A 14996-nucleotide genomic window follows, 5' to 3' on the forward strand; every position below is an offset into this window, starting at 1 on the left:
ATCCAATAATTATCATGTACTTTGAGATGTTTTTTGGTGTCATCCTATTCTTCCCCAAATTCTGCATTTAGTTTCCCTTTTTCACCTCACCATGAAACATGATATGTATTGGTAAGTGTCTCTTGGCATCATAGGTTTTTTGTCATCTCCATCTTTTTTTCCAGACCATCCCATATCCTGTTGGCTATTGGAATTCCGGAATCAGTGGCGAGAAATGCTCTGAGGTTATCAGTGGGAAGGGAGACAACTCTGTCTGATATTGACATTGTTATTGAGGACCTAAAGCAGTCTGTAGAGTTTATAGAACACGACTCGCACACCACCGAAGCTATAACGTGCTGAATCTGTCAATCTCTACACACTTACTCTATCTGTAGCCAATCAAACGACTTCCAGTAAATATAGACATCCATTCTAATTATAAAGTGTGATTTTTGGCAGTGGTACTTGGGCTCCTTTTAGTTTATCTGATGTTAATCTAATTACCTGTATATATAATGGTACTGTCTCATTCTGGTTATATATACTAAGGTATATAGTTCAAACAAAATAATTTGTCTTTCGGTGATGTTTTGTAATAAAACCATATTCTGTAAATCTATTGGAAGGGATAGCCATATTTTATCAATGAATGTGAAAATGAACACAATTTAATCAAGTCATAGAAGTAAAGTAAATGTTTGAGTTTTCTGTGTTTGACTGTCACAGTACCCTAACAATGAAATCACGTATCAAAAACAAACTGCCACTGGTTTCTACAGGATTTTCTAATTGTGATATATACCCATATCATTTAACATATCTAAATCCAGAAAAGTTGTTAGATGTAACATCAAAAATAACCTTATTTGATAGACCTTACTTGGTAAGGTAGTGAATTCATGTCTATAAGATATCAAAACCATAGATTTAGAAATATTTTGAGTCCTTTATTATTGTATCAATTTTATTTTCTTAAGATTTACGTAATGTTATTTTGTTTTCCCATTAACGTTCGTTGTGTGTGTCACATTCCAGTGATTTTACCCTCTCCTTTTTTATACAAGATTGTGTTCATGTCAGCCTAATGGGTCTGAAACAAATTGGCATTGCTTATTATTTACTTGGTAATATGACATATATTGACATTCTATTGTAGTAATGATTACTGTCTCCCTAAAAATGATATTGTTAGTACAGTCAATCCTGGTTATTTTGAAATGGTATGTAAAAGCTTGAATGATATTTGCAATTTAGCTAAGAAACAAGTAAAATGATATGTCAACAAGAATTATATGTCATATCAAATAAAACATTGAAGTTCAAATTCTGTGGTTGCCTAGTGACCTGGAGGTCCCAAGGGGGCTACCGATTGGTCGATACAGCTGTAGGTGTTGTTTCTATATACCAGATTTTATATCGCTCGTTAGGTTCAGTAATAAACTTTATGCTTAAGGTAATTGATAAAGTCGTTGAAATCCAGTTGAGATATTGTATACTAGTAGATATTTGTATTCCTAACCTCAAACATTCAGCATTAGTTTCTCCTATTACCTCTCCTCAACATCTTCTTATAAACATTACGCATCACATGTGTTGTTCCTGCTGATTTCTTGTCATATTCAGATATTGTATGTCATTTCCATGACGATATAGAGTTTGATGCATTTTGCATATAAACATACCACAGTTATATATATTTTAAAAATAATGTTTAAAAAATTCCATGTCTTTAGACCTTTTATCTGAACATTGTTTACAGTAAAACTGTCGGCTTGGTTCCTACTATACAGGTGGAGCACATTTACAAGAGACAATTGTGATTTTTTTTCTCAATATTTATTCGTCCATATATGTACAATATTGATTATTATTGAAATCATATATGTTACATGCAAAGATTTGTTTCTGTATATATTTAATCATTATTCTTGTTTAAAAGTCGTAAGTGGTACTCTGAAGCGAGAGAAAAAAATGACAAGTTCAACTGTTAGGTTTTTATGGTTCATCAATAATTCATCGGGTGTAGGAACTAAAAGGAGGGAGTCTACCAAAGACATATGTACACACTGGCTGGTTGCTGTTCATAATTCTTTGGTCAAATCTTTATCTATTTAATTATTTGAAATTGAGAAATGGAACTGAAGAAAAAGATGAGAAAGCAAATTGTTGTCAAACCTTCTGTACATATGTCTTATTGGAAATCCCTACTTGAGAAGATCACTGACAAATATTGGCTTGTTGTTATATACTTTTACACATCCATTGTGTTCATCTTTCTTATTAATGTTTTGATTGATATGAATTTGTGATATGTTGTTTTTTGGAGCTTTTTGAAATATGTTTGCTCAATCTTGAAATCATTTATTTAATAATTGAATTGCATTTTATTGGCACTTTTGAAAATAATATGATTTATTTTATCAGTACTTTTTACATTACTAATGTTTGTATATACTTTAATGTTTGATATTGTTGTACTTTATGTTAAGTCTAAACCTATTAGCTCATTAGAAGAACCTTGATATTGATTTAGTATGATTAGTCAAGGTCATGTTACAGGGTCAAGGTCATGTTACTGGGTCAAGGTCATGTTGCAAGGAACTGTCCCTTTCATGAGTACCCAGTATCTTGACAGGATCATTGTTACTGGTAAGTGTCCGCAAGGACTTAACTCATGGAGATGTTTACGTAAAGAGGAGATATGTATCACAAATTTTGGACATTTTTTCATGAGGGTTTTAAAAAACACTTTTGACCTCAAATTGTATCTCATACCCATGAGGTGTGTTTCAGGTTGTGAGTATATAAAGGGTCAAGGTAATGAAAACATAATATTATGAACTTCATTGGTATGGCAAAGCAATTCAGAAACTATATGACCATGAGTTGTGCAGCAAAACTAAAGCTTATTGTAAATTAACCAAAGGATTCAAATATATTTATAAATAATCAATAAGTTAAATATTCCCTGGGGCTCATTTTTTATGAAGGAAGTGTTTGAGACTATATGTACATGACTTTAACCATTGACTGGTTGTCTACTGCTGATGTACTATGCTGTGCGAAAACTAGGTATGTGTTTGTTTAGTGTTGTATTTGTACAGATGCCATGTAATTCTATTCTACTTTTTCCGTTTCATTTCTCTATATCAGACGTTGGAATCCCTTTCTGTATTGGTTATTTGATTCAGATTTCAACACTTCGAAATTAAAACTTATCATTATATATACTCAATTATAACTTCAGCATTAAGTTATAATAATACAAAATAACCTTTACAGGACTGCCAAGTTCCTAACGGTGTGACAGTGAAAATATTAACCTTATAGTTCAATTAACATATCAAGACCAAAATCTGTATATATAAAGCTGAATTTTCTTATTTTTTTTAACCAGGTTATGATGGCGGGTACAGAGAGTTATTGTCTCTGAGTTTTATATTTACCATTATCTATAGTGATGGTACCACTGAAGTGTTAGGGATGACTGACTGATCTGTTGTTAGTCCATCAGTCTCCAGTGATGGTACCACTGCAGAGTTAGGGATGACTGACTGATCTGTTGTTAGTCCATCAGTCTCCAGTGATGGTACCTCTGAAGTGATAGAGATGACTGACTGATCTGTTGTAAGTCCATCAGTCCCCAGTGATGGTACCTCTGAAGTGATAGAGATGACTGACTGATCTGTTGTTAGTCCATCAGTCCCCAGTGATGGTACCTCTGAAGTGATAGGGATGACTGACTGATCTGTTGTTAGTCCATCAGTCCCCAGTGATGGTACCTCTGTAGTGATAGAGATGACTGACTGATCTGTTGTTAGTCCATCAGTCCCCAGTGATGGTACCTCTGTAGTGATAGAGATGATTGACTGATCTGTTGTTAGTCCATCAGTCTCCAGTGATGGTACCTCTGAAGTGATAGAGATGACTGACTGATCTGTTGTTAGTCCATCAGTCTCAAGTGATGGTACCTCTGAAGTAAAAGAGATGACTGACTGATCTGTTGTTAGTCCATCAGTCCTCAGTGATGGTACCTCTGAAGTGTTAGGGATGACTGACTGATCTGTTGTTAGTCCATCAGTCTCCAGTGATGGTATCTCTGAAGTGATAGAGATGACTGACTGATCTGTTGTTAGTCCATCAGTCCCCAGTGATGGTACCACTGAAGTGATAGGGATGACTGACTGATCTGTTGTTAGTCCATCAGTCTCCAGTGATGGTACCACTGCAGTGTTAGGGATGACTGACTGATCTGTTGTTAGTCCATCAGTCTCCAGTGATGGTACCTCTGTAGTGATAGAGATGACTGACTGATCTGTTGTTAGTCCATCAGTCTCCAGTGATGGTACCTCTGAAGTGATAGAGATGACTGACTGATCTGTTGTTAGTCCATCAGTCTCAAGTGATGGTACCTCTGAAGTAAAAGAGATGACTGACTGATCTGTTGTTAGTCCATCAGTCCCCAGTGATGGTACCTCTGAAGTGATAGAGATGACTGACTGATCTGTTGTTAGTCCATCAGTCCCCAGTGATGGTACCTCTGTAGTGATAGAGATGACTGACTGATCTGTTGTTAGTCCAGCAGTCTCCAGTGATGGTACCTCTGAAGTGATAGAGATGACTGACTGATCTGTTGTTAGTCCATCAGTCTCAAGTGATGGTACCTCTGAAGTGATAGGGATGACTGACTGATCTGTTGTTAGTCCATCAGTCCCCAGTGATGGTACCTCTGAAGTGTTAGGGATGACTGACTGATCTGTTGTTAGTCCACCAGTCTCCAGTGATGATATCTCTGAAGTGATAGAGATGACTGACTGATTTGTTGTTAGTCCATCAGTCCCCAGTGATGGTACCTCTGAAGTGATAGAGATGACTGACTGATCTGTTGTTAGTCCATCAGTCTCCACTGATGGTACCTCTGAAGTGATAGGGATGACTGACTGATCTGTTGTTAGTCCATCAGTCCCCAGTGATGGTACCTCTGAAGTGATAGGGATGACTGACTGATCTGTTGTTAGTCCATCAGTCTCCAGTGATGGTACCTCTGAAGTAATAGAGATGACTGACTGATCTGTTGTTAGTCCATCAGTCTCCAGTGATGGTCCCTCTGAAGTGGTAGAGATGACTGACTGATCTGTTGTTAGTCCATCAGTCTCCAGTGATGGTCCCTCTGAAGTGATAGAGATGACTGACTGATCTGTTGTTAGTCCATCAGTCTCCAGTGATGGTATCTCTGAAGTGATAGGGATGACTGACTGATCTGTTGTTAGTCCATAAGTCCCCAGTGATGGTACCTCTGAAGTGTTAGGGATGACTGACTGATTTGTTGTTAGTCCATCAGTCCCCAGTGATGGTACCTCTGAAGTGATAGAGATGACTGACTGATCTGTTGTTAGTCCATCAGTCTCCACTGATGGTACCTCTGAAGTGATAGGGATGACTGACTGATCTGTTGTTAGTCCATCAGTCCCCAGTGATGGTACCTCTGAAGTGATAGGGATGACTGACTGATCTGTTGTTAGTCCATCAGTCTCCAGTGATGGTACCTCTGAAGTAATAGAGATGACTGACTGATCTGTTGTTAGTCCATCAGTCTCCAGTGATGGTCCCTCTGAAGTGGTAGAGATGACTGACTGATCTGTTGTTAGTCCATCAGTCTCCAGTGATGGTCCCTCTGAAGTGATAGAGATGACTGACTGATCTGTTGTTAGTCCATCAGTCTCCAGTGATGGTATCTCTGAAGTGATAGGGATGACTGACTGATCTGTTGTTAGTCCATAAGTCCCCAGTGATGGTACCTCTGAAGTGTTAGGGATGACTGACTGATTTGTTGTTAGTCCATCAGTCCCCAGTGATGGTACCTCTGAAGTGATAGAGATGACTGACTGATCTGTTGTTAGTCCATCAGTCCCCAGTGATGGTACCTCTGAAGTGATAGAGATGACTGACTGATCTGTTGTTAGTCCATCAGTCTCAAGTGATGGTACCTCTGAAGTAAAAGAGATGACTGACTGATCTGTTGTTAGTCCATCAGTCCCCAGTGATGGTACCTCTGAAGTGATAGAGATGACTGACTGATCTGTTGTTAGTCCATCAGTCCCCAGTGATGGTACCTCTGTAGTGATAGAGATGACTGACTGATCTGTTGTTAGTCCATCAGTCTCCAGTGATGGTACCTCTGAAGTGATAGAGATGACTGACTGATCTGTTGTTAGTCCATCAGTCTCAAGTGATGGTACCTCTGAAGTGATAGGGATGACTGACTGATCTGTTGTTAGTCCATCAGTCCCCAGTGATGGTACCTCTGAAGTGTTAGGGATGACTGACTGATCTGTTGTTAGTCCACCAGTCTCCAGTGATGATATCTCTGAAGTGATAGAGATGACTGACTGATTTGTTGTTAGTCCATCAGTCCCCAGTGATGGTACCTCTGAAGTGATAGAGATGACTGACTGATCTGTTGTTAGTCCATCAGTCTCCACTGATGGTACCTCTGAAGTGATAGGGATGACTGACTGATCTGTTGTTAGTCCATCAGTCCCCAGTGATGGTACCTCTGAAGTGATAGGGATGACTGACTGATCTGTTGTTAGTCCATCAGTCTCCAGTGATGGTACCTCTGAAGTAATAGAGATGACTGACTGATCTGTTGTTAGTCCATCAGTCTCCAGTGATGGTCCCTCTGAAGTGGTAGAGATGACTGACTGATCTGTTGTTAGTCCATCAGTCTCCAGTGATGGTCCCTCTGAAGTGATAGAGATGACTGACTGATCTGTTGTTAGTCCATCAGTCTCCAGTGATGGTATCTCTGAAGTGATAGAGATGACTGACTGATCTGTTGTTAGTCCATAAGTCCCCAGTGATGGTACCTCTGAAGTGTTAGGGATGACTGACTGATTTGTTGTTAGTCCATCAGTCCCCAGTGATGGTACCTCTGAAGTGATAGAGATGACTGACTGATCTGTTGTTAGTCCATCAGTCCCCAGTGATGGTACCTCTGAAGTGATAGAGATGACTGACTGATCTGTTGTTAGTCCATCAGTCCCCAGTGATGGTACCTCTGAAGTGATAGAGATGACTGACTGAACTGTTGTTAGTCCATCAGTCTCCAGTGATGGTACCTCTGAAGTGATAGAGATGACTGACTGATCTGTTGTTAGTCCATCAGTCTCCAGTGATGGAACCTCTGTAGTGATAGAGATGACTGACTGATCTGTTGTTAGTCCATCAGTCTCCAGTGATGGTACCTCTGAAGTGATAGAGATGACTGACTGATCTGTTGTTAGTCCATCAGTCCCCAGTGATGGTACCTCTGAAGTGATAGAGATGACTGACTGATCTGTTGTTAGTCCATCAGTCTCCAGTGATGGTACCTCTGAAGTGATAGGGATTACTGACTGATCTGTTGTTAGTCCATCAGTCTCCAGTGATGGTACCTCTGAAGTGATAGAGATGACTGACTGATCTGTTGTTAGTGATGGTACCTCTGAAGTGATAGAGATGACTGACTGATCTGTTGTTAGTCCATAAGTCCCCAGTGATGGTACCTCTGAAGTGATAGAGATGACTGACTGATCTGTTGTTAGTCCATCAGTCTCCAGTGATGGTACCTCTGTAGTGATAGAGATGACTGACTGATCTGTTGTTAGTCCATCAGTCTCCAGTGATGGTACCTCTGAAGTGATAGAAATGACTGACTGATCTGTTGTTAGTCCATCAGTCTCCAGTGATGGAACCTCTGTAGTGATAGAGATGACTGACTGATCTGTTGTTAGTCCATCAGTCTCCAGTGATGGTACCTCTGAAGTGATAGAGATGACTGACTGATCTGTTGTTAGTCCATCAGTCTCCAGTGATGGTACCTCTGTAGTGATAGAGATGACTGACTGATCTGTTGTTAGTCCATCAGTCCCCAGTGATGGTACCTCTGAAGTGATAGATATGACTGACTGATCTGTTGTTAGTCCATCAGTCCCCAGTGATGGTACCTCTGAAGTGATAGAGATGACTGACTGATCTGTTGTTAGTCCATCAGTCCCCAGTGATGGTACCTCTGAACTGATAGGGATGACTGACTGATCTGTTGTTAGTCCATCAGTCTCCAGTGATGGTACCTCTGAAGTGATAGAGATGACTGACTGATCTGTTGTTAGTCCATCAGGATGACTGACTGATCTGTTGTTAGTCCATCAGTCTCCAGTGATGGTACCTCTGAAGTGATAGAGATGACTGACTGATCTGTTGTTAGTCCATTAGTCCCCAGTGATGGTACCTCTGAAGTGATAGGGATGACTGACTGATTTGTTGTTAGTCCATCAGTCTCCAGTGATGGTACCTCTGTAGTGATAGAGATGACTGACTGATCTGTTGTTAGTCCATCAGTCTCCAGTGATGGTACCTCTGAAGTGATAGAGATGACTGACTGATCTGTTGTTAGTCCATCAGTCTCCAGTGGTGGTACCTCTGTAGTGATAGATATGACTGACTGATCTGTTGTTAGTCCATCAGTCCCCAGTGATGGTACCTCTGAAGTGATAGAGATGACTGACTGATCTGTTGTTAGTCCATCAGTCTCCAGTAATGGAACCTCTGTAGTGATAGAGATAACTGAGAGATGACTGACTGATCTGTTGTTAGTCCATCAGTCCCCAGTGATGGTACCTCTGAAGTGATAGAGATGACTGACTGATCTGTTGTTAGTCCATCAGTCTCCAGTGATGGTACCTCTGTAGTGATAGAGATGACTGACTGATCTGTTGTTAGTCCATCAGTCTCCAGTGATGGTACCTCTGTAGTGATAGAGATGACTGACTGATCTGTTGTTAGTCCATCAGTCTCAAGTGATGGTACCTCTGTAGTGATAGAGATGACTGACTGATCTGTTGTTAGTCCATCAGTCCCCAGTGATGGTACCTCTGAAGTGATAGAGATGACTGACTGATCTGTTGTTAGTCCATCAGTCTCCAGTGATGGTACCTCTGTAGTGATAGAGATGACTGACTGATCTGTTGTTAGTCCATCAGTCCCCAGTGATGGTACCTCTGTAGTGATAGAGATAAATGACTGATCTGTTGTTAGTCCATCAGTCTCCAGTGATGGTACCTCTGAAGTGATAGGGATGACTGACTGATCTGTTGTTAGTCCATCAGTCCCCAGTGATGGTACCTCTGAACTGATAGGGATGACTGACTGATCTGTTGTTAATCCATCAGTCTCAAGTGATGGTACCTCTGTAGTGATAGAGATGACTGACTGATCTGTTGTTAGTCCATCAGTCTCCAGTGATGGTACCTTTGTAGTGATAGAGATGACTGACTGATCTGTTGTTAGTCCATCAGTCCCCAGTGATGGTACCTCTGAACATCAATAACATCTATGGTCTCAGAATGAGGTAAAGGCAAATTTGTATACAACATCAATAACATCTAAGGTCTCAGAATGAGGTAAAGGCAAATTTGTATACAACATCAATAACATCTAAGGTCTCAGAATGAGGTAAAGGCAAATTTGTATACAACATCAATAACATCTAAGGTCTCAGAATGAGGTAAAGGTTAATCTGTATACAACATCAATAACATTTAAGGTCTCAGAATGAGGTAAAGGCAAATTTGTATACAACATCAATAACATCTAAGGTCTCAGAATGAGGTAAAGATAATTTGTATACAACATCAATAACATCTAAGGTCTCAGAATGAGGTAAAGGCAAATTTGTATACAACATCAATAACATCTAAGGTCTCAGAATGAGGTAAAGGTTAATTTGTATACAACATCAATAACATCTAAGGTCTCAGAATGAGGTAAAGGCAAATTTGTATACAACATCAATAACATCTAAGGTCTCAGAATGAGGTAAAGGTAATTTGTATACAACATCAATAACATCTAAGGTCTCAGAATGAGGTAAAGGTTAATTTGTATACAACATCAATAACATCTAAGGTCTCAGAATGAGGTAAAGGTTAATTTGTATACAACATCAATAACATCTAAGGTCTCAGAATGAGGTAAAGGTTAATTTGTATACAACATCAATAACATCTAAGGTCTAGATGAGTAAAGAATTTGTATACAACATCAATAACACTAGCTCAGAAGAGCAATAGGTCTCAGAATGAGTAAGAATTTTATACAACATCAATAACATCTAAGGTCTCAGAATGAGGTAAAGGCAAATTTGTATACAACATCAATAACATCTAAGGTCTCAGAATGAGGTAAAGGCAAATTTGTATACAACATCAAAACATAAGTCTCAGAATAGGTAAAGGCAAATTTGTATACAACATCAATAACATCTAAGGTCTCAGAATCAGGTAAAGGCAAATTTGTATACAACATCAATAACATCTAAGGTCTCAGAATGAGGTAAAGGTTAATCTGTATACAACATCAATAACATCTAAGGTCTCAGAATGAGGTAAAGGTTAATTTGTATACAACATCAATAACATCTAAGGTCTCAGAATGAGGTAAAGGCAAATTTGTATACAACATCAATAACATCTAAGGTCTCAGAATGAGGTAAAGGTTAACTTGTATACTACATCAATTACATCTAAGGTCTCAGAATGAGGTAAAGATAATTTGTATACAACATCAATAACATCTAAGGTCTCAGAATGAGGTAAAGGTAATTTGTATACTACATCAATAACATCTAAGGTCTCAGAATGAGGTAAAGGCAAATTTGTATACAACATCAATAACATCTAAGGTCTCAGAATGAGGTAAAGGCAAATTTGTATACAACATCAATAACATCTAAGGTCTCAGAATGAGGTAAAGGCAAATTTGTATGTAACATCTAAGGTCTAAGAATGAGGTAAAGGCAAATTTGTATACAACATCAATAACATCCAAGGTCTCAGAATGAGGTAAAGGCAAATTTGTATACAACATCAATAACATCTAAGGTCTCAGAATTAGATAAAGGCAAATTTGTAAGCTACATCAATTACATCTAAGGTCTCAGAATTAGGTAAAGGCAAATTTGTGTACTACATCAATAACATCTAAGGTCTCAGAATGAGGTAAAGTTTAATTTGTATACAACATCAATAACATCTAAGGTCTCAGAATGAGGTAAAGGTTAATTTGTATACAACATCAATAACATCTAAGGTCTCAGAATGAGATAAAGGTAATTTGTATACAACATCAATAACATCTAAGGTCTCAGAATAAGGTAAAGGTTAATTTGTATAAAACATCAATAACATCTTAGGTTTCAGAATGAGGTAAAGGTAATTTGTATACAACATCAATAACATCTAAGGTCTCAGAATGAGGTAAAGGTAATTTGTATACAACATCAATAACATCTAAGGTCTCAGAATGAGGTAAAGGTAATTTGTATACAACATCAATAACATCTAAGGTCTCAGAATGAGGTAAAGGTTAATTAGGGCCCCGCATCGAGATGCGGGTGCCCTATAGTAATCAGGTTGTCCGTCCGTCTGTCCGTCCGTCCGTCCGTCTGTCTGTCCGTCCGTCCGTCTGTCCGTTTTTTTTCTTTTGCACATTAATGATGGAAGGGAGTGGAGTATTTTCCCCATATTTTACATGATGATTCCCCATCCATCCTAGATCTGCTTGGTAATTTTTCAGGCTGAAATTAATTTAAAAAATCAGCCATCTTGGATTTTAACATTTAAAAAAATCACAATGTTGTTGCTCTTAACTGATAAACATTTTGTTATAACATTATGATGCAAAGTTGTTCAGAATTAAACAAGGAGTTGACTGTCCAAAGGTAAGGTCATGGGCCAAGGTTACTAAGTCAAAGGTCAAGGTCAAATTTATTTGAGTTAATTGTATGCTCTTAATGTAATGTTAGCTTGGAATCAGGATTCAAGTTAAATACTTGGAAGACTTTTTCCAAAGAATTATAATAATGTACCATCATCGGTTTCCCAATTAATGTTGACATTAATGATTTATTAGCAACATATAGCTAACACGGAAGAATTCGTTGTCAAAATACTACTTTTCCACTTAAGCACGTCAGACACATAGCGGGGCCCTTTCTGACGTGTCAGTGTTCTAGTTTATATACTACATCAATAACATCTAAGGTATCAGAATGAGGTAAAGGCAAATTTGTATACAACATCAATAACATTTAAGGTCTCAGAATGAGGTAAAGGCAAATTTGTAAGCTATATCAATAACATCTAAGGTCTCAGAATTAGGTAAAGGCAAATTTGTAAGCTATATCAATAACATCTAAGGTCTCAGAATTAGGTAAAGGCAAATTTGTGTACTACATCAATAACATCTAAGGTCTCAGAATGAGGTAAAGACAAATTTGTGTACTACATCAATAACATCTAAGGTCTCAAAATGAGGTAAAGGTTAATGTGTATACAACATCAAAAACATCTAAGGTCTCAGAATCAGGTAAAGGTTAATGTGTATACAACATCAAAAACATCTAAGGTCTCAGAATCAGGTAAAGGTAATTTGTATACAACATCAATAACATCTAAGGTCTCAGAATGAGGTAAAGGCAAATTTGTATACAACATCAATAACATCTAAGGTCTCAGAATGAGGTAAAGGTAATTTGTATACAACATCAATAACATCTAAGGTCTCAGAATGAGGTAAAGGCAAATTTGTATACAACACATCAATAACATCTAAGGTCTCAGAATGAGGTAAAGGTAATTTGTATACAACATCAATAACATCTAAGGTCTCAGAATGAGGTAAAGGTTAATTTGTATACAACATCAATAACATCTAAGGTCTCAGAATGAGGTAAAGGTTAATTTGTATACAACATCAATAACATCTAAGGTCTCAGAATGAGGTAAAGGTAATTTGTATACAACATCAATAACATCTAAGGTCTCAGAATAAGGTAAAGGTTAATTTGTATACAACATCAATAACATCTAAGGTCTCAGAATGAGGTAAAGGTAATTTGTATACAACATCAATAACATCTAAGGTCTCAGAATGAGGTAAAGGTAATTTGTATACAACATCAATAACATCTAAGGTCTCAGAATGAGGTCAAGGTAATTTGTATACAACATCAATAACATCTAAGGTCTCAGAATGAGGTAAAGGTAATTTGTATACAACATCAATAACATCTAAGGTCTCAGAATGAGGTAAAGGTTAATCTGTATACAACATCAATAACATTTAAGGTCTCAGAATGAGGTAAAGGTAATTTGTATACAACATCAATAACATCTAAGGTCTCAGAATGAGGTAAAGGCAAATTTGTATACTACATCAATAACATCTAAGGTCTCAGAATGAGGTAAAGGTTAATTTGTATACAACATCAATAACATCTTAGGTCTCAGAATGAGGTAAAGGTTAATCTGTATACTACATCAATAACATCTAAGGTCTCAGAATGAGGTAAAGGTTAATTTGTATACAACATCAATAACATCTAAGGTCTCAGAATGAGGTAAAGGTTAATTTGTATACAACATCAATAACATCTAAGGTCTCAGAATTAGATAAAGGCAAATTTGTAAGCTACATCAATTACATCTAAGGTCTCAGAATTAGGTAAAGGCAAATTTGTATACTACATCAATAACATCTAAGGTCTCAGAATGAGGTAAAGGTAATTTGTATACCACATCAATAACATCCAAGGTCTCAGAATGAGGTAACGGTAATTTATGTACAAAATCAATAATTTTTAATTTAGAATACCAAAAGAATTTTAGTGTATTTGTATATTCTGAACTTTGTTTCAAAATAATGCCATGCTTTCAACATATCTATGTATGTTTAGCACCTGTATAACAGGTAAAAGATCCACCTGACACCATTGATTACTTTGTTATGTGTGTGGGGAGGCTGGACCTCCATCAGCAGGTTGATATTTCACTGTCACACATGACTTTTCATATATACCTTATTTAATGCTTAAGGAGGAAATATAACAGTCAATAGAATTAGAAGAACCATATGGTGTGTGTTATTGATTTTTGTGTTAACTCCATGGTCATCATCTTCATCGTTGTGGACATATATACCTTATTTTGAAGTTTTTCTATGTAAAACCAATTTTCATGATGTAATACTTACCATAACTTTAGTATGCAAATACGCTACCTACACCCATCTTTGTAGCCCCAACAAACATAAGATTTGAGAATCCCGTCTCCCTACCGTACCTCATCTCGTACTCGACGATAGTAACATAGAGTGGTCTCCCTTCCTCAAAAACCCTTTATGGAGCCACAGGGGCAAAATGGCTGAGGAGGAAAGGGGAGGAAACAGAAGGGTGGGACTCCATAAAGTTATGGTAAGTATTACATCATGAAAATTGGTTTTACATAGAAAAACCTCAATTTCATTTCAGTAATACGTTACCATAACTTTAGTATGCGAATTCGTCTTACCGTAGTGGAGAGTCCGAAGCCAGGCAGCCCAATCAAACGTCAAATCCAGGAGACAAGCCCCAGTAGGGAGAATAAAAAGGGGTTCCAGGAACCCCCCGAAGGAAAGGGATAAAAAATGGAATACCTCCCAGAGAAAAGAGGAGTACCATCGTGATGCCTGCCCGCATACATTTAAAACCAAAAATAAATACCATGTCTAGGGCGGAGGAACAGTCACAGACTGAGCCGCCACAACTGGACCCAAGGAAAACAGTCCCTCAGAATGAGAGGACAGGGACCGGAGGTAAAAGTCAGTGAAAGTAGACTGACCACGCCAAAAGGCAGCAGACATGATGTCCTGGAATGAGGACCCATTTAGGAGAGCCAAAGAAGCTGCAAGGGCTCTAACCTCATGAGCCCTCACCTTACATTTCGCCCGAGATAGATCATTAGATAGCTCATAAGCAATCTTGATCACCTGACATATCCATCTGGAAATGGATTGGGAGGAGATATCCTGCTGACCCTGTTTAATGGGCAAGAAAAGACGAGATCGAGTACCTCGCTCCCCCCTAGTTTTATCAAGGTAAAACCTAAGTGCTCGACAGGGGCACAGCAACTGATCATTCTCCTCAGACTCAACAG

At 38.1% G+C, this 14996-nt stretch overlaps 2 protein-coding genes across 2 annotated transcripts in view; one reads left to right on the top strand and one right to left on the bottom strand.

Annotated features, from left to right (window-relative positions):
- Positions 1-3545, top strand: part of LOC138316177 (selenocysteine lyase-like) — a 25002-nt gene extending 21457 nt beyond the window's left edge. The window contains exon 13 of the mRNA XM_069257743.1: positions 165-3545. Within this exon, the coding sequence (XP_069113844.1) occupies positions 165-342 (178 nt within the window). The 3' untranslated portion in view covers positions 343-3545. The remainder of the gene's footprint in view (positions 1-164) is intronic.
- Positions 3435-14521, bottom strand: LOC138308965 (mucin-3A-like). The gene is made up of 3 exons (XM_069250033.1): positions 14497-14521; positions 8606-9338; positions 3435-8157 (listed from the first exon to the last, which is right to left on the bottom strand). Exons 1-3 carry the CDS (start codon positions 14519-14521, stop codon positions 3435-3437), a joined length of 5481 nt encoding a protein of 1826 aa, XP_069106134.1.
- Positions 14522-14996: the final 475 nt, after the last annotated feature.

Source organism: Argopecten irradians, chromosome 1 (genome assembly GCF_041381155.1).
Source record: "Argopecten irradians isolate NY chromosome 1, Ai_NY, whole genome shotgun sequence".
In the NCBI taxonomy this organism is placed as follows: Eukaryota; Metazoa; Mollusca; class Bivalvia; order Pectinida; family Pectinidae; genus Argopecten; species Argopecten irradians.